This window comes from Bombus pascuorum, chromosome 12 (assembly GCF_905332965.1).
Source record: "Bombus pascuorum chromosome 12, iyBomPasc1.1, whole genome shotgun sequence".
Lineage (NCBI taxonomy): Eukaryota > Metazoa > Arthropoda > Insecta > Hymenoptera > Apidae > Bombus > Bombus pascuorum.
The window spans coordinates 8,778,529-8,801,824 of record NC_083499.1 but is presented as its reverse complement, the minus strand read 5'-3'; the positions used below and the strand labels follow the sequence as shown (position 1 = coordinate 8,801,824).

At 41.5% G+C, this 23,296-nt stretch overlaps 4 protein-coding genes across 11 annotated transcripts in view; 2 read left to right on the top strand and 2 right to left on the bottom strand.

The window, feature by feature from the left end:
- The first annotated feature begins 667 nt into the window (after nt 1-667).
- On the top strand, nt 668-2,130 carry LOC132913068 (small ribosomal subunit protein uS17). Its single transcript, XM_060971030.1, has 5 exons — nt 668-812; nt 1,071-1,196; nt 1,285-1,490; nt 1,679-1,825; nt 2,027-2,130. The coding sequence occupies exons 1-4, from the start codon at nt 801-803 to the stop codon at nt 1,800-1,802; spliced, it is 468 nt and encodes a 155-aa protein (XP_060827013.1). The 5' UTR covers nt 668-800; the 3' UTR covers nt 1,803-1,825; nt 2,027-2,130.
- LOC132913060 (lysM and putative peptidoglycan-binding domain-containing protein 3) lies at nt 1,861-4,078 on the bottom strand. Its single transcript, XM_060971010.1, has 3 exons — nt 3,939-4,078; nt 3,563-3,773; nt 1,861-3,491 (listed from the first exon to the last, which is right to left on the bottom strand). The coding sequence occupies exons 2-3, from the start codon at nt 3,767-3,769 to the stop codon at nt 2,955-2,957; spliced, it is 744 nt and encodes a 247-aa protein (XP_060826993.1). The 5' UTR covers nt 3,770-3,773; nt 3,939-4,078; the 3' UTR covers nt 1,861-2,954.
- A 119-nt stretch (nt 4,079-4,197) lies between these two features.
- LOC132913070 (cytochrome c oxidase assembly factor 5) lies at nt 4,198-5,073 on the top strand. Its single transcript, XM_060971032.1, has 3 exons — nt 4,198-4,334; nt 4,437-4,538; nt 4,894-5,073. Exons 1-3 carry the CDS (start codon nt 4,227-4,229, stop codon nt 4,933-4,935), a joined length of 252 nt encoding a protein of 83 aa, XP_060827015.1. The 5' UTR covers nt 4,198-4,226; the 3' UTR covers nt 4,936-5,073.
- The window catches only part of LOC132913041 (uncharacterized), a 31,058-nt gene continuing 12,755 nt past the window's right edge, over nt 4,994-23,296 (bottom strand). For 4 of the 8 annotated variants that reach the window (XM_060970963.1, XM_060970967.1, XM_060970964.1 and 1 more), the window contains exons 3-7: nt 12,481-12,701; nt 8,940-9,101; nt 7,791-8,049; nt 7,418-7,711; nt 4,994-7,327 (exon numbers count right to left, since the gene is read on the bottom strand). In XM_060970963.1, coding sequence (XP_060826946.1) covers nt 7,113-7,327; nt 7,418-7,711; nt 7,791-8,049; nt 8,940-9,101; nt 12,481-12,701 — 1,151 coding nt within the window. In that variant the 3' untranslated portion in view covers nt 4,994-7,112. Of the gene's footprint in view, nt 7,328-7,417; nt 7,712-7,790; nt 8,050-8,939; nt 9,102-12,480; nt 14,429-16,404; nt 17,039-23,296 lie in introns of those variants that run through there. The other 4 variants (XM_060970968.1, XM_060970960.1, XM_060970961.1 and 1 more) reach the window with 4 other exon arrangements.

The following is a 23,296-nucleotide window of genomic DNA, read 5'->3' as shown; positions in this document are numbered from 1 at the left end:
ACCTTATTGCACATCCGCAGTGCAGCAGTAACGTTTACGGCTTACAAAGTATCAATCCGTTTCAATGCTGTACGAATAAACAAAAATGTTCACTCACCGCAATTGCGTTGTAAACACAGGAATGTGGTATAGAACGACATGTCTCTTTGCGCGTCAACTCGAACAAATTGAATTATCCACGACCTACGCACAACCGCAAAAAAAAACGAAACCAATCTTCACGGCTGACCACTGTGATCTGCAACAAGTTGTAATTTGTAACGGTTTCGATTTCTATCTGTAGTTCGATCGATCGATTGATCGTCGTATCCGAGCTATCAACTGAATTTAACTTCATGTACTAAAAATAATATTGTATTGATAGAAATTATGAAACATATTGAATATATTTCACCAATTATAGTTTGAAAAGAAATCTATCTAAAATATTCAAAATATTTAAATACTACGTAGTAATTTTATAGTTACAGCAACGAATATAATGTTATACAGCTGTAATTGTTCTTTGTAAGTAGCATCGCGGCATATAGACGTAATGTTCATCAAATATAGATTTTCAAAGCATTATACATACTAATTGTAATAAATACATATTCAATTAAGGTGAAATAGTTGAAAAAATAAAGAAATACGTCGTACTACTTACATATAAAAACCAAAATTCAAGTCCGTAGAACCAAGTAGGACGTAGATGGTTCAAATGACAAATTATCTCCCAATGTTGGTACAACTGGAAATTCAACGATAGAAAATAACGTTGGTCATCCTTCCAGATTCGATCTCTCTTTCAGTACAGCAAGATGGCTGATCAGGTACGTGTGCGATATTAACGATAACAATATGTATCATTTTTATATTCACCTTCGTTATTTATTAACTATAATTGTTACACAATCAATTTTATAGTCATAGTTAATAATCGGAGCTAAAAGTTGACTTCTTAAAAATATTACAATAAAAGTTGATAGCATAACCGCTGCACGTGGTTAAACCATTCGAATGCTCTGAGTATTCAGGATACTTTGTTATATGCATACGTGTGTAATAATGAATTGTGTTTTTGCTTTTAGACTGAACGTGCGTTTCAGAAGCAACCCACGATCTTTCTTAACCGTAAGAAAGGTCTGGGCCCAAAAAGGAGGAAGCCAATGCGGTATAGCCGCAATGTAGGTCTTGGCTTCAAAACACCACGTGAAGTAACTATCCAATTTAACCGAAAAAATAATAGAAACTAATAATATTTAACGAATGTGTTATAATTTTTCTTTTAATATTATTTTTCAGGCTCTGGAAGGAACTTACATTGACAAAAAATGTCCATTTACTGGTAACATTTCTATTAGAGGACGCATTCTCACTGGCGTAGTACAAAAGATGAAAATGCAAAGGACTATTGTCATACGTAGGGATTACCTTCATTATATCCGAAAATATAACCGCTTTGAAAAACGTCATCGTAACATGAGTGTTCATCTGAGCCCTTGTTTCAGGTTAGTTCCTATATATCTCTTGATTATTTTAAAGAAGTTGTTAAAAACATGTGATGATATAGACGACGGTCTTCTGAATTATAATTTGAAGCAGCTTATTCGTCTTCTGAAGAAAAAATAGATGTTGTATTTATCATATATAAAAACCTTTTATATATGTATATATATATTATTGTTCTTTATTACAGAGATGTTGAAATCGGTGATGTAGTAACGATTGGAGAATGCAGACCTCTCAGTAAGACAGTCAGATTTAATGTTCTGAAGGTTTCTAAGGGAACAGGATCTAAGAAAAGTTTCAAGAAATTCTAAGATTATGAAATTCGTAAGCTATGGTTAGTGATGGTGTCAAAAAATTGTTTATATGTTAATGGAAAAAAAAAAAAATCGAAAAATGTAGAATGATGAAACTAACGACGGTCTTCTGAATTTATTAAATTGAACGACATTCTATTGTTTTCTGAAGATCTTTAAAATACAACTTCGATATACTTTTAAAACAAAAACTCGATATTTTACACTTATTTTATTTACAGGTGAGATTGACATTGACAGGAACAGAAGAGAGAAGAAAAACGACCATCTTCATTTGTATCTTATAATGTTACAAATTAATAAATAAAAACATTTCTATACAAGACTTCTTAATTTACGCAAAATATTATTTTAGTGTTATAAATTTGCAATTACACGTTTGAAACGTTATAAAGTAAGACGTAAATACATGTTAAAAAATATATTTTTATAAATTTCAACGAGAAACATTTTATCAAAACAATTTTTACATAATTTCAAAGCTGCTTAATAACATGCTTATTGTCGCAAGAGAACAGAATTCTTCTTTATATTGTATACTTAATTATAATTATCATTATCAATATACGAGTGCATCACAATTGTCTTATAATATCAACATATTTTTTTTTAACAGCGTTGATACAAGATAATATCAAATATTTTCATATTACATGAATCGTCAAAACATTAATAGAACTTAAAAAGGATATATATGATATCCATTAACACTTTTGTACAAGATCATTACAAATAGCTTTGGCGATTCCTATTTTTATACGCACGATGTTTAATACAATAGCGGAAAAAGTTCACAATTATTACCACAATATTGTATTAAACAGATAATCACAAAGGCACTATATATTGTGCTATTGAATATTATTTCTTGATCTTTCTTATTTGTATATCATATAATTGAAAAATCTCATTTATACACTTTAAATATCATAAAATAATATCTTCTTACTCTTTTTTTCATTCGTGAAGTATTTTTGCTAGCCATGTAATGACACAATTTATTTCTTAATACAATCTCACTTATGTAAAATAACATAGTCACCTATGATTGATTGTTATTGTAGGTTATAACTACAATTATTGCTGTAAATGTTGCTAGTACAATAATTTATACTTATTGCAATAGCCACTTGTCTGTTAGAAATCTAACTAATGATTAGTAACTGAATGAGTTTTGGACGAAAATTCGGCTATATAAAGTATGTATATAATAGGTCCTGCAAAACCTAACAATAAAGAAAAACCAAGAAGATGTGTCCAGGATAATCCACAATCATCACCAGAACATCTAAATGTTTCTGTTAAATGAGAGTTTTTTGCGTCACTCTCTGCCGAGGTAAGTAATTGGTCACATTCTGAATTGCTAATTTCTAAAGAGTTACCACTATTGAACGATGATAGAGGTTCACAAACTGAATTTAATATGATTGTATTAATTTCTGCCTTTGGCAATTCAATTACAACAGGATTTTTTATCACATTTAATAATGGACCTTTTGTTACTGCATTTTCTGTCTCTTCACCAGAACTGGATATACTTACTTTGCTTCTATCTGCCTGGCCACTCTGGTGTTGTTCTAAAGTCTCGGTCAATAAAGAAAATGGTTGTATAGGTACTTTTATGAACCGTCTTGCATGTATTTCATTCTCTTTGTGAATCTTGTTGATTCTCTTCAATTCAGAGATCTAAAAATAGAACTTCCCATTTGAATTCATTGCAATTTATTCTTGATTTTGATCTTTTTTTGTGTCTTTACCGTGCATCTATACCGTAATGCCAATGCTTGTAATGTATCTTCTGATTTAAGTGGAACATTTATAACTTCCACTTTACGTGGTAATGATGTAGGTTTGTTACGTTGTTGCAAAGGAATGTTTTCTTCGTCTCCACTATTTTCATCATCCGAATACAAAAAGACATAATGTGGGGAACCATCCCTTTGATTTCCACGTTGATAAACCATTTGTCTGAAAGAAATTGCTTTGCCATATACACAAATGTGAATACATAAAGACAAAATGTAACAGAAAAAAATTTCCGAGGGAAACATTATTTGAGTCATCTTCCAATATATAATATATCATATGTGGTCTGTCAAACGATAATCTACGATTACCAAAATTGTTTATTACCTCACAGCCTCACGCTTCTTTTCTTTCTTTTCCTCAAATTTTCTTTATTATTTTTTATTGCTCGTTATACGTATCATTCAAATCTGAACGACATTTCAAAACAAGGTTGCTATTTAAATATTGTGTCGATCGTACACGAGATGTAACTCCTTGCACAAGTCATACATATGTCTATACATTATATGTACACGCACATACCCTAAAGAGAGGTTAGGGTTTCTATTATGAATTCTGTAGTAACATACAGCAAATTCACATGAAATTACTTCGTGTTATGTGGCTTACAGGATGATTAGTTATATAGAAGAAGGTGAAACTTTAAAAGACAAATCAAAGTGTGCTACCATACGTGCAAATTTAAAAATGTGTTTGTTGGAAACGGATTGTTGTAAAATAGTGAGTTATCAAACTGTGCAGTTACAGCTATATTAACCTTCATTTATAGTACAAAATAAAATGCAACTTTGTGTATAATATGTTTATTTTATTATATTATAGCAAAGACGAACTCCCAAAGACTGTCTTGCAAGCAGAGATCCGTCTGTCCCTGAAGAATGTTACTTATTGCGACAAACATTCTTCGATTGCAAACATTCAATTGTAAGTATCATTAATCTTTTCACACTCGACGGGAATTATTTCTTTCATTAAGCAAGATTACCCATGTTATATATCATGTACTTTCTATTTATATATAGCTGCGTATGTTAATTTAATAAAATATATCCAACATGATGTATCCAAATGTTGCTTCCACTAGTTGTTCCTTATAAGAAATACATATTAGAATATGATACAAAGAAAAAATAGACTTTTATAAAATGAACATATATTCTCTATGTTCTTTCTTCAGAAAGATTTAAAATGCATCCACAATTTAAATAAATAAATAGAATAAATAGGTTAAATAAATAGAATAAACGAATAACTAGTTAACTTGTTTCTTTTTTTCCAGATTGATGGCAGACGAAGGTTCAGAGGACCTAAAGGCGTTTAATATACAAATTTAAAACAAAGAAGAGAAACGAACGCGATGTCATACAGTCTGTAAGGTGTAATATTAGAAGTGATTTATTAGTATTCCGTTATTATTCGTTGTACACGATATAATAAACCCTATCATAATCGCAAAGTATCAATGTATCGTACAATCTCACTTTTGTCTGACGAAACTGTCAGAATCTGGTGATCGGATCCGCGGATAGAACTCGAATTCTGATACGATCGGAAAGTTACCCTGAAGAGGCATTACTCCCACGTGGGAGCAAAAGTATTCTCGTAAACAAACTTGTGCAGACAAAGAATCTTTATTTAACGGCGTTTCTCTTTAATGAGACAAAACCAATCACACCTCGTATAATCGAGACACGCAGTCACACGCGGTCCTTAAGCCGCGTTCAATCGTACATGTATTTTTACGAGTGTATCGTTTCAGTCGCGATACACGTGGAGATCACAGTAAAATCGCGAGTTTTTTTATTTCTCGTTTGTTTGTTTGTTCGTCTTATATTTAAAGGGTATCTTGTTCCACATTTTTGTTTCAGCGAGTACGAAGAGACGTATTTTAATAAGTCATACGCCGTCGAATCCTTAAAAATCTACGTTAATAGATCGCGCCTGCGCAATCGTCCTAGCTATTGTCTGTATGCAACAAGCGTATATTGACTATACGTTTTTATCTTTTGTTTTCTCATCTTTTGTACTACAATGCCGAATCACGCTACTCGTCCTCATCCTAAAATTTCTACGGGCACCTAAGAAAGATCTGATATAAGCTTTTCCCGTGTCTTTCGATCGACCTACTTATTTCTCCCAACGAAAAAAAAGACGCGGGAGATCTACCCTTTCATCGTTAATAAGACGAATAAAATACAAATTCAAAAGTTAAACGACGATCTTATCGATCGATTTCGGTGTTTCAACTTCGAAGTGATAATTCATTCGTGAATTATTTCAGCTGCAATCAAAACCCGCGAGTATCGATAATCCAGGCAAGGATATGTAATATCAAAGGTGTGAATGCAATTAGTAAAAGATATATGGAGATTATGTTTACAAAATGCGCTCGACCAGAAGAGCTTCTACCACGTCAAGGTTTAATTTTTCTTCTCTAACTGACCTCGAAAAAGAGTGTGTGTAGCATTTTCAAAGAGTATCTTTTTTATCAAGAAGGATTCGCGACACCTCATTGCGTTCGTTGTGATATATGCGGTAATCGTTCGAATATCACAGTTTTTCGAGTATACATGTATATGATATGTAGTTAGCGATTTAATCGATAGTCGTCGATATAGTAATAAAAGTATCTCGCAAATCTCTATGTTATGTACATGCAAGTTGCGCTCGTTATCGAGCGTTGCGAACGCTCGCATAAAACGGTGGATGAAATATGTAAAGTCGAAAAATACAAACTGGCCAGAGGCGTAGCTAGACGGGTGTGCAGCCCGAAGCGTACAGATTTATCATCGAGATTTCTCTAAAGCGTATACGAACGTGCCTCCCTCTAACGATATTTTTTACCATTTCGTTGCGACCAGAGATCACGAGACAAATAGATCTCCGATTCTCTCCCAGTTGGCTGGCCATTGAACTCTGGTAAAGGAAGGGCTCGTTTCGTAAAATTGCGAGATTCGTAATAACGTCGGCAGTACGGCTCCAGTAAAGTGGCGAGTAGAGCGTTACAGTCACGCGGAACTCGTTACACCACGATGGTAGATGGTGCGATATAAGAAAATAAGTGACTTTATAAAACCGGGAAAATTCATGAAACGATCAAAGTGTATCGTACAGAAAGCGGACTACCAATATCGCAGAGGCTGCTATTACGACTGAACGAAACGAGCCCTAAAAAGCTTCCTCGTTATACGCATGGTTACCGTGTAACCATAAACCTTTACATTTCTATGTCTTTCGCTGATCAAATCAATCCTCTGGACATACTCGAGATCAAGAAACCCTTATCGACTAAAGAGTATTGCGTTTAGTGAGTCGACGATCATTACAAACCACGTTACATCGCAAACTCTAGTCGTAACGCGAATGCAACATGAACGAATCGACACAGGCCAGCCTTTCGTTCGATCCATCCTTCGGAAACGAACAACTTTACAGAGTAATGCTGTTCTGCTGTACTGTTGTGACTTTGTCGGCGCGTGGTCAGCCTTTCCTGAGGAATCAGAAGCACACCGAGGGTCTGTAGAGGCCGGTGTAGCCGCATAAACGGGCGCGTAACGCTGGCAATAATATCGCCGCCGCGGAGAGATTGTCTTGCAGTTGTGAACATTCGCAGATCAGGAGGTACATCTTGTCACCCTGCGACATGGACTTGTGCAGTGTGATTCGTCTTAGACCCACCGATTTCGGCAAATATCGGTACATCATACGGGCACCTAGAATATAGATTCCATGAAAAACAACGTCATCGACTCACCATGACCGATCAAATGTAATAGAAAATGTAAGAAACATGAACAGAGTACCGGTCCAGTAGAGCCAGTTCTGCTCAAACTTGAGACCGTCGTCGCCCTCGAACACCTTAAAAATCGAGACAATGTAGCCAGTGGACGGAATCGGCGGTCTGACACCAGGTGGTTCCAGGGGTGGTCTCGCTATGGTAGCTACCTCGTTAAACAGATCCAACGTGTGACTGGCTGCATATCGAAGATCTCGAGGATCGAACTTTCTCAATGCAGCGCATTGGACCTCGTTGTAGAAGTCTACGGGATCCGTATTCTGCTTATTTATCAAGTAGTACGTGATGAATGGAAAATCCGCTGAAATCGGTCAAGAATTATACTTGACTATAATCACGAATTCCTCAAAATTTAACCGATCGATCGTCAAATTACGTACCATTTTTTTCCATATTCGTAAGCAGAATACTCTGGGAAGCTGAGGGTGCGATTTCAGCGACCAATTCGGCCGCGGTATCCCGTTGCAGGACCAAGGGCTGAGAAACTGGAGATTCGACCACAGGATCCAGTGGCTCCAGAGGTGTCATGAAATGAGCTAGAACACATTGCTTCGGGTCCTCGACTTCGAGAACCGACAAAGGGCTTCCTGGCCTTTTTTTGTCTGCGATTGGTGCGTGCTGAAACGAGTCAGAATAAATCTGTGATCGAGAATAAGGGTTAATTATCTGCTTCGTTTAATTTCCTGGTTTTGTTTGATTTTACTGTTAACGTGCGAGTAAAAAAAAAGAAAAAAAAAAAGGAGAAGTGAAACAACGTCCAAAACTTAGTGAGCAAAGAGCAACGCATAAATCTGTATTTTTAATGCGTTACCCGCGTCATTTACGTTAAAGCGATGCGTCGTTCATCAGACATTTGTTGTACTCCGCCCCACTGGGTAAGTTTTTGTCTATTTTTACTCGTTTGAGACCGTGCCAGCAAGGTCGTAACTGCTCCCCGAGACACTAAGGCCAATAACTCGAGTATTCTGGTTTTAACGAGTGCATTCCCGATTAGTGTAGTTTCGTGCGCATCGTTCGAGTGACTTAAAAGTATTCACTCGACCTTGATACGATCGTTGATACCACGATAGGATTATTTCACGATCCAACCGCACATTTTGTTTGCTCAGGAACAAACGATCGATGTGGAGACATGTACTTTTTAGTAAGCTTCGGCCGGTCGGTTACTGCGTTGTTACAAGCTGTTGATGTTAAACAGACGCAGTGCGAGATGTTTGCATAGCTCCCTGTTACGAAAGATGCTATTGTGAAACGCAAGTGCATGTCAAAACAGGTTTGGATAATCTCGAGCTAACAATGACATAAAAGAAACGACACAAGAGAATTGTAGACGATTTAAGAAAATTCTGTTAGTATCTTCGCAAGCAATAAAATAGTGCTACGTCGTCGTGGTATTAATAAACAAATCCCATACGATCTTAAGCCTAAGCGAGTGAATCTACAGGCGCATTGCATAAAAAGTGAAACATTCGTGCGAAGGAAGAGTGTCTGGTGCATTTATTAATTACGTAGAAATTAATATGACGTACCGGTACTCCCGCTGGTAAAAAACGTTCAAGAGAAGCGAGGGGAATGATGAAACAGTCGCGGTCCAAGGTGGCCAGGGAGATTGGTTCGCCACGCGGAGGACTGTTTCCGGAAACCACCAGGGGCGTGTACGCGCCGGAAGCTCGGTTACCGCTAAAGGAAACCTACAAACGCCATACAATTCGGGATAATTAACTCTGGTGACCAGACACAGACTCGTGCGCGTACTTCCCAACGAATTGGCCCGCCTCGTATCAAAAGTTACCTCCGACTATGTATACGAGCTGCCGTATTTAAAATACGGCTTCTTGTTTCGAAGCTCGAGCATTTTGTACATGCAGCCACTGCGTTAGCGAGTTATCGTTCGAGGAAAAGTTGTGTCTTCGTTGTTACTAATCGATAAAACAAAATTTACCCCTGAAACAATTCGGTGCTGAAAGGCTTGATATTCTGAACGTCGAACAAAGCAATAGCTCCATTCCGTCTTTTTCCACTTTCATCTTCTTCGATCTTTCTCACGATGAGATCAAACATCGTAATAATCCTGCCGCTTTTCGAAATCTTTAATCGTGCTATTGCTGGTAACGTCGAGGCAGCATCACCGTTGTCATACTCGTCCTGTACCGATCGTAAATAGCAATAGGCAACACGACCTCGTGTTTATCCGTGTTTTCACGTTAAGCTCGAGTCGATTGCATTTTTAACAGCACCCTCGAGTAACAAGCGAATGTTAAAGTTGCCGGTGTCGTCTCACGATGTAGGTTAACGCGATTTCTTTCCTTGTTGTCCCGTTTGCCAGCCATTCGTCTGATAACCTCTCCGTGATTTATGGCGACAAGCGAAACGCCAGTAACCAAACCCGACATTTTCGACGACGGCACGACATTTTCAACGGAACGAACGCTTTTCGTCGATATTAAGGATAGTCGAGCAAGCTGAGTAAATAGAAACAAGTTGTAGGTTGCTACGCGTGTTATACTACGCAACTTTAACCATTATCGAATTTTGAATTTCAGAGAATTTAGCTTCTTACGACTATAGACTAATTTAATTCCTTGTATCTATAAAATGTTCGCACAAGCAGATATTTTATAGTCGTATAGCAATCTGCAATAATTCGTCCAGATTTTGCATCGTTAATTAACAATTAACCATTGATGATTTTCTTCTAAATAGTATTAAGTAATAACGTTGATGCAGCGAGGGTTGGTTGTATCGGGTCCCCACGCAAATTGCAACGAAACCAACTGGCCACAACGTTACCTGACACACATGGCGCGTTGGTAATTGAAATTATTTCACGACAACGAGCCACGCAGTCGAAACGCAAAATGTATAATTAAAGTTCAAGATCGAGGCCAGGCTATCGATCGGGGTACGCAGAGACTACAAATTTTCTTTTGCCCGAGCTGAGAAGCTACGAGGTGAGAAGGTGATTCGCGTTTTTTTCGGGATTTCCACCGGTCCCATTGATTTTAGAGGATTTCAGTACGAGCATAGTTCGCTTAGAAATTGATTCCAACATACTGGTAGCCGTTGCAGCTAAGAATCTTCATTAGAGGGATTTAAGGACACGGCAAAATATCTTTGCCCCTCGGCAACTTCAAAATATTTTTTAAAACATTACGAAGAATGAAAGCAAAAAATGGGAATGGATTATGCAGAAATATGAATGATCTCGTTCGATAAACTGTCCATTTGCCAGATAAATGTCTGCCGACACGTAAAAAGCATTTTGTCCCGTACAGTTCGCGTATTTCACTTTTCGAAGGAAGACACTACCGTTGCGGATGTACATTTACATTCACAGGATCGAAACCGAGTCGAGTTCGTATGCAACGTTATATTCCTGTCGTACGCGTACCGACTTCACGTGCCGTTCCGTCCAAGACGTTGTAAAAGTCTGCCTAAAGGACGGCAAGCCGCTTTACGTTCCACGACGGTGAACTTTCAGCTGAGAATTTCGAAATTTTCCCGAGCGCAGTCGTAAAACTTGCTGTCCTTCGGCCAAACGTCTATGAAAACCAACCGCAACGCGCCTTCAAGTGGACCGTGTTTTAGTTTATTAAGCTTTCCTTTTTTTATTTCTGTGGCTTAACGCGCGTCTGCGGGGTATCGCGCGGCTTTTCTAAATTCAGTATACCTTACACACTGGTCAATGTTATTCATCCTCTAAATTACAGATAGATCTGTTTCTCTCCTCAACCGTGTCGATCGAATCAACGCGTCGCTGTTTCGGCTCTCTTAAAAAAAAAGTCGAATACAACGATAGACACAGGCATCCAGTGTAGCGATCCATTCAGGAATTCGGGTGCGATGGAGAAGGGTTCGGACGGAACGAGCACAATGAGCACAGGATATCGAACAGAGTTGGCTGCGGCTCGCAGGAAATTTATGGTACGTCGCGAGGATCCGCCTTGGCGTGCAATAAGATAGCGAGTTTGCGTGCCGGCCACGAGGATAGCGTAGGTGTAAGTTTATGCGGGTCGTTCCGTGCATGGCCCCCTCGTTTCCTCCGTAATTCCACCGGGTCGCGAAACTATCCCGCGTGTGCTTCAGTCCGAACTGCCCCGTACTCTCCGTGTGTCCGTGTGCATCCAGCTCGGGGCGTGTACTTTCCATTGAAATATCGTCACGAGTGTCCGGGCTGGCCATGTTTCAGGTAGCCACTCGTCGATAGCGATTCGCGGAGTCTCTGTATCGTTCGTGGAACGGGTTACAAGCGTGTAATTTGCAACGGAACAACACCGTCTAGCTCTCGACGATGCTCGTATCAGAGGAAAAAAAAGTCACGGCGTGAAGCCGCTTCCGTGGATGAGCGTTTTATGTCGAGTGTGTCCTCGAACGCGAGCAACAAGCTTTAATCGAGCGCGATAACGCTACGTATCGTGTCCCCGATTCGTCATCGAAACGCGCATCTATACGTCGACGAGACGAAACAAGATTTACGATTTCCATCGGCATTCGTTTTATAAGGATTCGGGATTCTTAGCGAGACGCGCCAACGTTCGATCCTCGCTCAGTTGGTCGATGTTTTCTCGTTGGGAAAATCGACGGAGTTGATATACGCCGTCTGCGCTCGAATACTCTGTTCCGCCGTGAAATCGTCGTCCGTGTAGTGGCCACTGATCGCAATTAGGTTTCTACGATTGCCACGGATCTTTGCTCGTTGCAGGTAGTAGTTCGTCGGCTTGAGAGAGCGGTTGATTAAATTTAACCTACATTGCTGACACCTGAACCGAAGTATTTGATTAGACACGAACGAACGATCACACGTTCGGCCAAGGTGCATCGATCTTTCGGATAGCATCGACGCGGCGACTGTGCGTTAAAATTTCGTCAAATCGGAGCCCGACGAGATTAGAGGAATAACTCGAGTCACGCCGTCTCCGACCATCGTTAATATATCACATCCGGTCGTGTGTTTTACCTTTTAAATCATTGCCAAATCCTTAGATTTGGGTAAATGTAAACCTAGCGATGTGCGAACGCGTCAAAATACATGAAAAAGGAAATAAATCTCTGACCGAGAGTCTCACCTACCTGTCTAGAAGCGGTTGGCGTCGAGGGTTCCGAGGAATCCTTTTGCTGCGCGGTCTGATTCTGTTTCCTTCTAGCCTGTGCCCCGGCTCCGGATCCCTGTCCCGATCCACCGCCCCCGCCTCCTCCTCCACCCCATTTGATCACATGAGGTCCGGAATTCTTCCTAGGCGGTGGACCTAACCTCTCGGTGGGTTCCTCGGGGGGCGAACCGAGGGCACCGCCTGTCGGTGGCGTTAGAAACAGATGAGTCCGGTACCCGAAGCCCTGGTGCTCGTGATCGCCCATCGAGGGAAAGTAGCCGAACTCTTTACTGCGTCGGATCGGTGCGCGCGTGCCGACGGCCGATTGGCCGGCGCCGCGCACCACGCCGAATCGAGTCCCCGTGTACCCCAAATTCGTCGGCCCGCAAACGGAGCCGAGGGTCGTTCGACCCTCCAGGCCTCCTCCTCCTCCTCCTCCACCACCACCGAATCCCTTCTCGCCGAAGTTCTTGCGGAACATAAGATTCATGACTGACAAGTGTGTGAAAGAGACAGGTACAGTGTGACAAAGACAAGTAACGAACAGGGAGGAACGTCTGGTTCTCGTGTGTTTTCCCGCTACTTTGTTTTATTCTCTTTTCTTTACTTTCGTTTTAATTTTGTTATTCTTATCTGTTTTTTTTTTTTTTTGTTCGCCGTATCACGTGGTGGCCGAGCGATGTAATTGTTTCGAGATGTTTTCAAGTCCAAGGAGTAGTTGGTTTTTTGGAGCTTTACAGCGTATGGAAAGCAGCGCTGGTGGTGGTGGTGACGGTGTTCGACGATCACGAAAGCGTCCCTAAGCAGCTTCCCTACGTTTAACCGTGTTTCTTCTTTTAGTACCCCGCGCGCGATTCCGCTTTCTTCCGTCTTTCTTTCTTTTTTTATTCTTTCACTTTTCACGATAGAATGAAACGAGTCCAGATCCGCACGTTCTCATCGATAATTCTTTCGATAAGCCAAAGAACCGTCGACGTCGAGCTTCGGTCGCGAGAACAACGGTCGATCCGAACGATTACACTTGTTCGTTGAACCTTCGATATCGAAAATTTGCCGCGAGGAGACGCGATTAATTAGGAAAGGACCTAATTTTGAAGGAATCCTGATACGTTCGAGTCATTTCGTTTGTTAAGAGCCTCGATCTTTGTATCAGAGGAATAGATTCGCTCTGCCGTCGTTTTCGTCCTCCTCCCAGCGGACTTCGAAAACGAGGATTTCTCGTGTCTAACCAATCGTCAGCAGAACGTAAACTTTTATTCGTGCCACTTTACTCGTCCTTCGGAATTACCCACTAGAGTCATGCACGGCTTTTCTTCTACTTTTCTTTCGACACGGTAGCCACGCGACAACTTCGTCTCGAGTTCTGTCGCTGAAAGAAACGCGATTACATCGACCGTTTATACGCGCCACGAATCTCGTTTAATCGAAAGCCCTACCGCCTTGCTTGGCGTGCTCCAAGATAACTAATTTCTCGATCTCTTTCTCCGTCCAGTTGGCGAGTTACCATCGTACGTCCACCTGAATCTAGCATTTCCCGCCTCGTCCAAGTATCGTTCGATCATAAGCGAAAAAAGCCCAAGATCATGCGGAATGAGATCACGAGAAGAACGCAACGATTTACAAAGTTGGTCGAGCCAACCTGTGCCGCGAAGACGATCTAACCACGCTCGATTTAGCTCACCAACAAACCTCAAGGTCTAGAATTATAATTACACCTCGGCAATAACGGTATCGCGTGTCACGCGAGAATCGCGGATCCTCGTTTACGTTCTAATAAAGACAAGTTACCCATGTTGGATCCAACGGCGACCCTTCGATCCTCGTTTGCCTGTCGAAACTAATCCGAAACTCTCGCGATCCGTCTCACGCGTCATTCGACCAGCACCAAATCGTTCACGACTCGCGCAAAATTTCCTGCATCGCGAGACGACGATTTCCAAGCGAATCGAAAGACCGTGGTTGGATTTCCGCGAACACCACGTCGCGACACGTCGTGACCCGTAACGTCGAGGTACAGGCAACGCGGACGTGCCCTCCACGCTAGGGGAGGACTGTTTGGCGACCCTGCGACGCTGACTTTAATACTCGAGCCTTTCGATTGATCTGCCGCAGCCGCAAGGAGGACTGTCTTGTCACGATAGCGTTCGCTGTTTACGGCGCAGTCGGTGAAACGGGAAACGGCGGAGGCGTTCGAGGGCTCGATACCTGCGGCTCGACCTGCAACGTCGATCGTAGTTGTGCGAACCTGGCTCCTACAATATTTGTTAACAGGTTCGATCCGTTGCTGCTGTTTGAATAATTTTCGTCGATCGTCTAAGACCGATTTATTCGAAACGAGGATACTCGGGATAAGAAATTGACAAACTTTAGTCGAAGATACCGTCTCATGTTTCCTGAAAACTGTTGCAGATAGGGACGAGGTCGTTGTGGAAGATTCAAAGTTTATTATTCGAGTTTAAACGTTGAATCCTCCGTAAGCAGAATTCTTTTCGCTCGCGAGAGAACATTTTTTACTTTGCCTCTGAATATGCTAATCGTAATAGATAAACGTTATTCGGTTTTTGCGAGGATGTACGTAGTTTGGGTTGGGTTTGGGTCAGCCAACTACGCGTTTAAACGCTGTCGTACTTCGTACTGTCTTACAAACTGCACGCGACTGCTGTCATTGCAAATAGGTTAAAGGATATATGGCGAACAACTATCCGTGCAGCAACTTCTATTTTTTAATGAAAACATTTAGCTCCTTAAGAAGCAGCATTCGTCCGTTTCGCTTTGACTTTCCAAAAACGAAGTTACAGTCTCCCTAGCGAATCTTTCGTCGCGCGAAGAAGAGAATCGAGTCCTTTTCTTCGCGAAACGCGTGTTCCTTATGCTCCATCGGACAAAATACCTTTGACATTGCGAGCTAGTTACCTTTTGCACATACAAAGCAGAAGCATTGAAACGCGCGATTACGCTCGATCTTACAATTCCGTTCAACTGGGACAGAAGTAACGAGCATCGCGAACGAAGGACCTTCTTCTTCCTAGAACTTGGCGCGGTGTTTTACGAACCAGTCTGCGGTCGACGGGTAACAGTTCGGCACTTTGCGTTACAACGTCAGGCCGGAGAAAATCGCGAGGCAAAACGAACCGTGTTTTTTCGTACAAGTCGAGAGTTAACAAGGGACCGCGTCTTAATTCGAGGTTGTTCGAGCTCGACGCTTCGCTGTGAGTAAAAAGGTACACGATCGCGATCGTAATGAAGAGCCACCTCCGGTTGCTTTCGTTTGTCCGTCAAAAAAAGACACCGTGCGCATACACGCTGGCCTTCTCAACATGGAAAGCGAACAGCAAGCAACAATTATCGGTTATCGGCTACGAAGAACGATCGTTAACACGTTCAGTGCCGTCATACATGGTCCACGCTGAACCTTCCAACAGCTACGCTTAACGCATTCAAATAACGAACAGGATGAGTGACCAGGACCAGCTTACTGACATTAATCTTACTACTATGATTTGGTTCTACGTCTACTCAAAAATACAGAGCGAAGCGTGTAAAAACAGCGAACCAGAAGGATAAGATTCCTGGCAATCGATACTTTGTTAATATACTGTAGTAAACACGAAACAAGAATAGTCGAGTCGATGATCGTGAAACTCGATGATCAACGTACATATAGCTATATACTAGGATTTCCAGGTAAAGTAGGAACGGAGGCGTTGAATGGCTGTCCAGGTGTACACAGATCTACTTCACTGCGGTTTATAGGGATTGCAACACAGCGGAACGGATGCACGAGCACATTTACGAGCCGAGAGCGGCACCGTTAATCGTTCGTTCGACCATAATAATTCCACGCCACAATTCACAAAACATGACGAGATACTTGGTTGGAGAACTTGTCTTGACGAGGTAGTACCTGCTGATTAGTCCGCTGCGTGGTTGACGGATAGGCGACACACAGGTAAACCGAGTTGCGGAGTTACAAATCAAACGGGGAAGTCGCACAGAGAGACGCGATCGCGAGACACACGTGTGTCGGCTATGCGCTAGATCGATGCGGTATTGAAATATTCACGGGTGGACGGGTGTGGTGGTGTGTGTGTCGCGCAGCGTCAAGGCCTTTTGTCGGCCAACGCTCGTTATCTCCGACCCTGGTCACCGTGATTCTTCCTCGTCGTGCACGTATGTACACCGTGTTGCCTCAGCCTGTGTTTCCGTCGAAGCTCGATCACGGATAGGATCGATCGATTTGACGCGCGACCCACGTGTCCTCGTCGATTAACTTGCCGGAGAGCGAGGGTAGCTTCGCCACGCGACCGACAGCCTCGCACTGAGCGTGCACGAGGCGTCGCGACGCTGACCAGGCCCGATGACGTTGCGTTGCCTGCCCGCTCCACCGACTTCTCTTTTGCGCCACTTTCGTTACCCGATGCTCGAAGAAATGCACCGAAATTTCCGATCAGCGATGGGTGCTCCGATCGGTTCCGACGCCTTTATGGAATACTACAAGTTGAATCGCGTTTTATTTCTTGAAAAATACTCCGCCTTGCCTGTAAACGCGAGACGACATAACGTCGATAGCGTTTGTTGGCACAGTAGACGCGTCGTTGTCTGCATCCTGGCTACTACGCGTTCTTCGCAAGCGACGTGGGAAACGTTCTTAAATTCGAACACTTGCGACGCGTTAATATTATCGATCCTTTCAGCGATAATCGCGTGTATAAAGTTATTCTCATGGGATTTAAGACGTCTGCGAATATCGAGTTTACGTTCTTCGCGAGGTATCGCAGCTCCAACCGCTTTCGGTTGGCACTGGTTCTCGAGCACGAGGCGTCGCGACGCACGCCAGGACTGCGAATAACCGAGGTTCTTGACGCGCCTGAGCAACGTTGCGAGCTCGTTGCGCGAATGCTTCTACGGTTCTTTTCCTCGATGGAAAAATGGGTGTGGGTTTTTTATCGAAAACTCAAATGCAAGCGAATCTTGAGAAGAATCGATAATACGCACCAAGGAAAACTCTTTCGCTCGCTATTTTATCCTTTTATAAAAAGGACGTCGAAAGTTTAGACATGGAAGAAAACAATTCTTTTGGACCTCTGCCACTTCGAAAAATTAACTAACCTCGTTACGTGAATATTATTAGAATCTACTTAGCGTCATCGGGGAAAAAGTCGAAGGATTTCGTCGAAGGTTTCTTTGTTACAAACTGCTAACTGCGAGAACTAACACGATCACGCGAAATGGTAATAATTTCTTTGCATCAACGAACATGGCGAACTTTGTAACAATCGCGACTTCTCCTGAGACGCGATACCAATTTTAACCACGGAAAATGGTACGTGACATGGTTTCATTGAGAATGTAAAATGTTCTCTCGGTGCTCAACGTTTTTGATATCTGGTACATGCTCGAAATGCGCGATAATCGTTGGAAGAACGTGGCGATCGTAAACATTGAAATTTGTTTCAGGCGACAAATGGTGTCTCGTTGGAACAAAACGACGTAAGAAATAACTGTTATTGCGGAGCTGCTGTGTCTCCAGCTGTACAAGGTGGAAGGAAAAGGAGAATAGTCGATACGTGTATCGAAGAAAAATGTTTATCGAAGTTATAACAGGAATTTTGCTCGCTTATGAGAGAAACTACGTTCACCCGAGAGAAACGTGGATGCGGAATTAAAAGATCAACAAGTGTTTCATATAAATTTAGTTGCGCGGAGAACGATATACAATAACAAAAGAAAAAAAAATTGGCAGCTTAAAACACGACCAATTTCCCAACTCCAAACCTGCGATATTCTCTCTATGATTTCGATCCGTTCTGGTTAACGTACGAATTTCACGAATGCGCGAAGCTGCGTTAGAAGTAATCGAATTGCCGACGAAACTGGTTCCCTTTCGCGAGATTTACGATGACAGAATGTCGCTATAATTCAGAATATTGAGCGTGACTGCAGGAGTCTGAATAAAAGAGCGGGATTTCGATAGCGACGAAAATCGCGCCCGTCGCATTTTTGGCAACAGTCCTTTCATCCTTCGTGGAATCTCCATTTACGAGTCAGTGAACACGACGAAAACGACGTATACTGGTAAAATTTGGAATCGCTTCTTACTCGAACTTAAACCAAATTAAACCGAAATTATCTTTCTGATTAATAGCATAGTTTTTATAGAAATTTGCGAACTCCTTTCCAAATTGGCAACACTTTATGCGGTGATAAAGAATCACCATCAGATTTATCGGTATTTGAAGAACTGGCCGCGGATTATACCGACCATTATACTCTCGTTACCTAATTTCCAGCGCGACCCACCCCCAGGGAACAGTTTTACTACGGAAGATCGAATGGCTGATAGTAACTGATCGTCGATTACGAAGGCGTTTCCGTGATACGGATTTTGTATGTACAGAGAAGAGAATCGCTCGATTGAACCTGTGGACCTGGGTCCGAAGTCGGGCTTCAGATTCGCCGGATGGCTGCCTCGCCATCGCCTTAAACTTATGCGGATTGTCGACAGACTTTCCTTTCGTCAAGATTATGGGTTTCAAAAGAAACGAACTATTTTGTGTTTCTACGTTGTACATTCTAAGATTCTGTACGATGTTTGAAGGATTTCTAGCGAAGCTTGAATCGATGATAAACGATCGATGATTTATAAAAGGGATCTTTTTTCTCTCGAATAAACGTTAAGGCAAAACGAGAGTGGAATAAACGAAAACAATGTTCGAGAGAAAAACGAGAAACTTCATAGTCGTTATCGTTTGATTAGTTCTATCCACGAACGATGGAGTATCACTTTTCTTGAAGGAGAAATGCCGGGCTGCGCTACTGGTCCGACTACTGGCGTATTCTACTGCGAGGCACTAACGAACAACGCCCTTATTTGTAATTAACAGGACAGCCTTGGACGCATTTCGTGTTTCTTGCAATCCTCTCGTTCTCCTGCCACGTTTTATTCTCACGATCGTCCGTTTGCTTTTCCACCACGTTTCCTATGAAACAATTTCCGCCAACTATTCTCCGTGCGATTTTTCTACTAATTAAAGAAAATACGGAAACGAAACGTGAGATCGCACGGATGTTCGATGATGAAAAAAGCAAATGGTCAATCAAGTAGATATTATTTGCTTCGTATCATAGGCGAAGCTTATTCTTGGCATTCGTTGCGAGACTATCGCAAACGCATTAACACCACGTTGGCGGTACGACAAAAACTATGAATACTTCAAGGTGGCTAATTTAAGGGAACCGACGTACTGTGCGCAAGAGATTGGCAAACAGAGAATCGGTGGAATCAGCCGATCGTGCAATGTCACGGCGATCGATCCTCAACTTTGATATCTAAACGCTTATCGAAACGAAACGATTTCGTTAATCTTTGTAATGGTGATCGCTCCACATTTTTCAACGATCGCGATTCTGTCGAACAGATCCGATCGTATTCGAGAAATTGAAACAAGGAGTGTCTTCTTGACCAGTCTACACCCTCTGCTCGAGACTTATATTTCAGAAATTTCTTTCCTCGCGACCATCCTTGCGAGCATTCGTCGTTGTTAGCAGGAAATAGCTTCGCAGCTAATAATATCCCCAGCGTTTAAACGATCATTGGAAGAAAGATTCTTCGTCGTTAGCGCGTTCTTTCATTCAAAATCGATCCCTCCGAGGGAGTTTCTCGGTGGAATATTTGCCCGGCGGAAACGCGGTACTAAGTGGCTCGACAGTGACGACTGCGAGGAGTTGGCAACTTCTCGTAACTTCGCGGCGCTCGACATTCTACTTTGGCGTTCGGGCGAAAGCAGAACGGGAGGAGCATTAAACTTGAACCTCGAGGTTCAAGCGCGCGGTTCAACGTTTATCGTTTGCTAATTTTACCGCGTAAGGTCATTTCAACGAAGTTAACGAACTTCTAATGCGATTTATCGTATTTTTGTGTCTTTTCATTTCCGACAATTTTTAATTCATTCCTACGATTTCCACGACTATCTGCTATTATTCTTTCGTGATCTTCTAAATAATCTACGTTTATCAAATTGCAGAAGGTGGTAATAATTTTTTGGAAATATTTCCAATCGTCCTGACTTTGTAATTAAAAGTGAAATACAAAACGATCGAGTTATTTTTACTGGGCAAAGTATTCGGTAGAAAATGTAAAGCTCTTTCTGTACGAGCAAAGGGCAGGCCATACGTGGTCATCGATAGTCACGAAACTGCCATGAAGCTCAAGTATTCATTGACTGCACACCCACTGTACACAAAATTCAGCGTTTTGCGTGCGCGTTGCCGTGTGTTGGAAATACGCGTTCCACGAACGAGGCATAAAATGTCGAACAGTTTGTTCGAACAAATTGCCCGATGAATTTCAAACGAGTTGGCGTTTACGAAAGCCACATCTGCGCGTTAAACGACACGAAAAACGCTTTTTATAAACGACATCGAAAAAGTATTTCGGAACGTAATAACCGAGCAAAAACGAAAATGAGATGAAAAGTAGCGACGGAAGAACGTAGAAGGAACAGCGAGTGACGTTTGCTCTGTCAAGAAAAGATGAGCACGGAGACATTAGGTTTTTACGTCGGCACGGATCCAGTCAACTTCGGATAGAAAATGCGAAATAACGTTCGAAGGGGATTCTAAGACGACGTCGAATTATTTTACGATATCCTAGATATATCCGATCGTAGAAAATATTTGTGAACGTCTGACGAGAGGTACGCGATCGATGGAACGTTGCTTAAAATTTTAAAAAGTCGTAAGACCGAATTCTTGAAGGAAAACGCAAAGAGTTTTGTAGAAATACGCGTGAGAAATATTCGAGGCTCTGTTTACTTTGTGTCGTAAAAGTATTTGAGATACTTTGTCTGACTTTTTAATTCCATTTAGTCCGTAGTCCGTATTGGATGTTTCTACAAGCCAATGCACTTACAATTCTACTCCCAAAGCTCGTATCGTGGTTCTTCGAATGAAAAGCTTCGAGAAGTACTCTTTTTATATCGAGAATTTTACCGAACTCTTGGAGCAAAAGTTGGAAGATATTTTGGTTATTAATCACATTTCTTACACTCGTGCAACTATTAATCTTTCTTAGAAAAATCTACCAGTCACGAAAGACGTAAAATAGCTAAAAGATCATACATCAAATTTTGAGAATTTCTATCGAAAAAAGGGCAAAAGCAGGGAAACCACGTGGAAGAACATTATCGACATTCGAAGTACAAATTAACGAGAAAAGTTTACGATAGAAGCGAAATATTTAAATATCACGAGAACGATTGATAAAAGTAATACTTTGAAGAGAATTTAGTCACGCGTATCTCTAAATATTTTTATTAACGACCGATTAATTCCAAATCTGCATATCCACGAATAACTTATTCATTTTTAGGTCGACATTAGTTGCTTAATATCCGTTTTATATTCGTTCTGTATATTCAACAGCACGTTGTAATACAAAGTCCAACTAACGTCTAACTTACTTTCTCTTCTCCTTAAACTTCTCCACGAAACACGAAACGCCTTCATCAAAGGAGCACCGTTCAAAAGGAACTCGGATCAGCTCGTACGTAAAATTCGATTTGTTTTCGCGAAACCAACGAGTACAGTTAGACAGTACACGGTGCAATAGCAACGAATCGATACCGCAACAGTTCGCGAAACCAACTCCGATCGATTCCGTTCTGGTTCGCTCCCCTACGCTTCAAAACGCTCGAGGAGGTAAAATTGCAACGCAAATACCTCACCTGCGTACTTTATCCGCATTCCGATAGCGCGCGTTCGACCTTCGCCGTCGTCAAGTTCACGTCGCGTTGCTTCCACGACAGCGTGCTATTTTCAGAGCCGAGTCCAGCTCAATCGAGACGTACCCGCGCCACCTTTTGGAATTTTGCATCCAGCCCCGCCGTAGTTCCCATCGCGTCACGTGCAAGGCAAACGATCAACTTGTTTGTCCAAGAACACCCCGCGCATCTTCGAATCTCTCTGTTTCCCGATCCGTTCGACCTGTCCTCGATTGTTTGTTCTTTCAAACCTATCTTATTTCTTCAACTTGCGGTTACATCGTTTCGCCTGATTTCCGTGCGATGAGAATAACACGATGTTATGACAGATTCGTGTTTTCCACGTTTTTATTGTTACGAATTATTATATTAGTACAGAATATTTAATTTATTAGTAGAATATTTGATCGCATATAGCGAGATCGTTAGAATCGTTAGAAGCTGTGAAAGAGTCGGTGTTTGGAAAAATTAGCAAAAGATCAAGGTAAAGAGATTATAAGGAAAATTATAAGGAATTCTCCTTTCGTTTAAAGGAAACTCGTTTCTAAGAACACACCACGCATCTTCGAATCTATCAGTTTCCCGATCCGTTCGACCTGTCCTCGATTGTTTGTTCTTTCAAACCTATCTTATTTCTTCAACTTGTGGTTATATCGTTTCGCCCGATTTCCGTGCGATGAGAGTAACGCGATGTTATGACAGATTCGTGTTTTCCACGTTTTTATTGTTACGAATTATTATATTAGTATAGGATATTTAATTTATTAGTAGAATATTTGATCGCACGTAGCGAGATCGTTAGGATCGTTAGCTGTGAAAGAGTCGGTGTTTGGAAAAATTAGCAAAAGATCAAGGTAAAGAGATTATAAGGAAAATTATAAGGAATTCTTCTTTAAAGCAAGCTCGTTTCTAAGAACACACCACGCATCTTCGAATCTATCAGTTTCCCGATCCGTTCGACCTGTCCTCGATTGTTCGTTCTTTCAAGCCTATCTTATTTCTTCAACTTGTGGTTACATCGTTTCGCCTGATTTC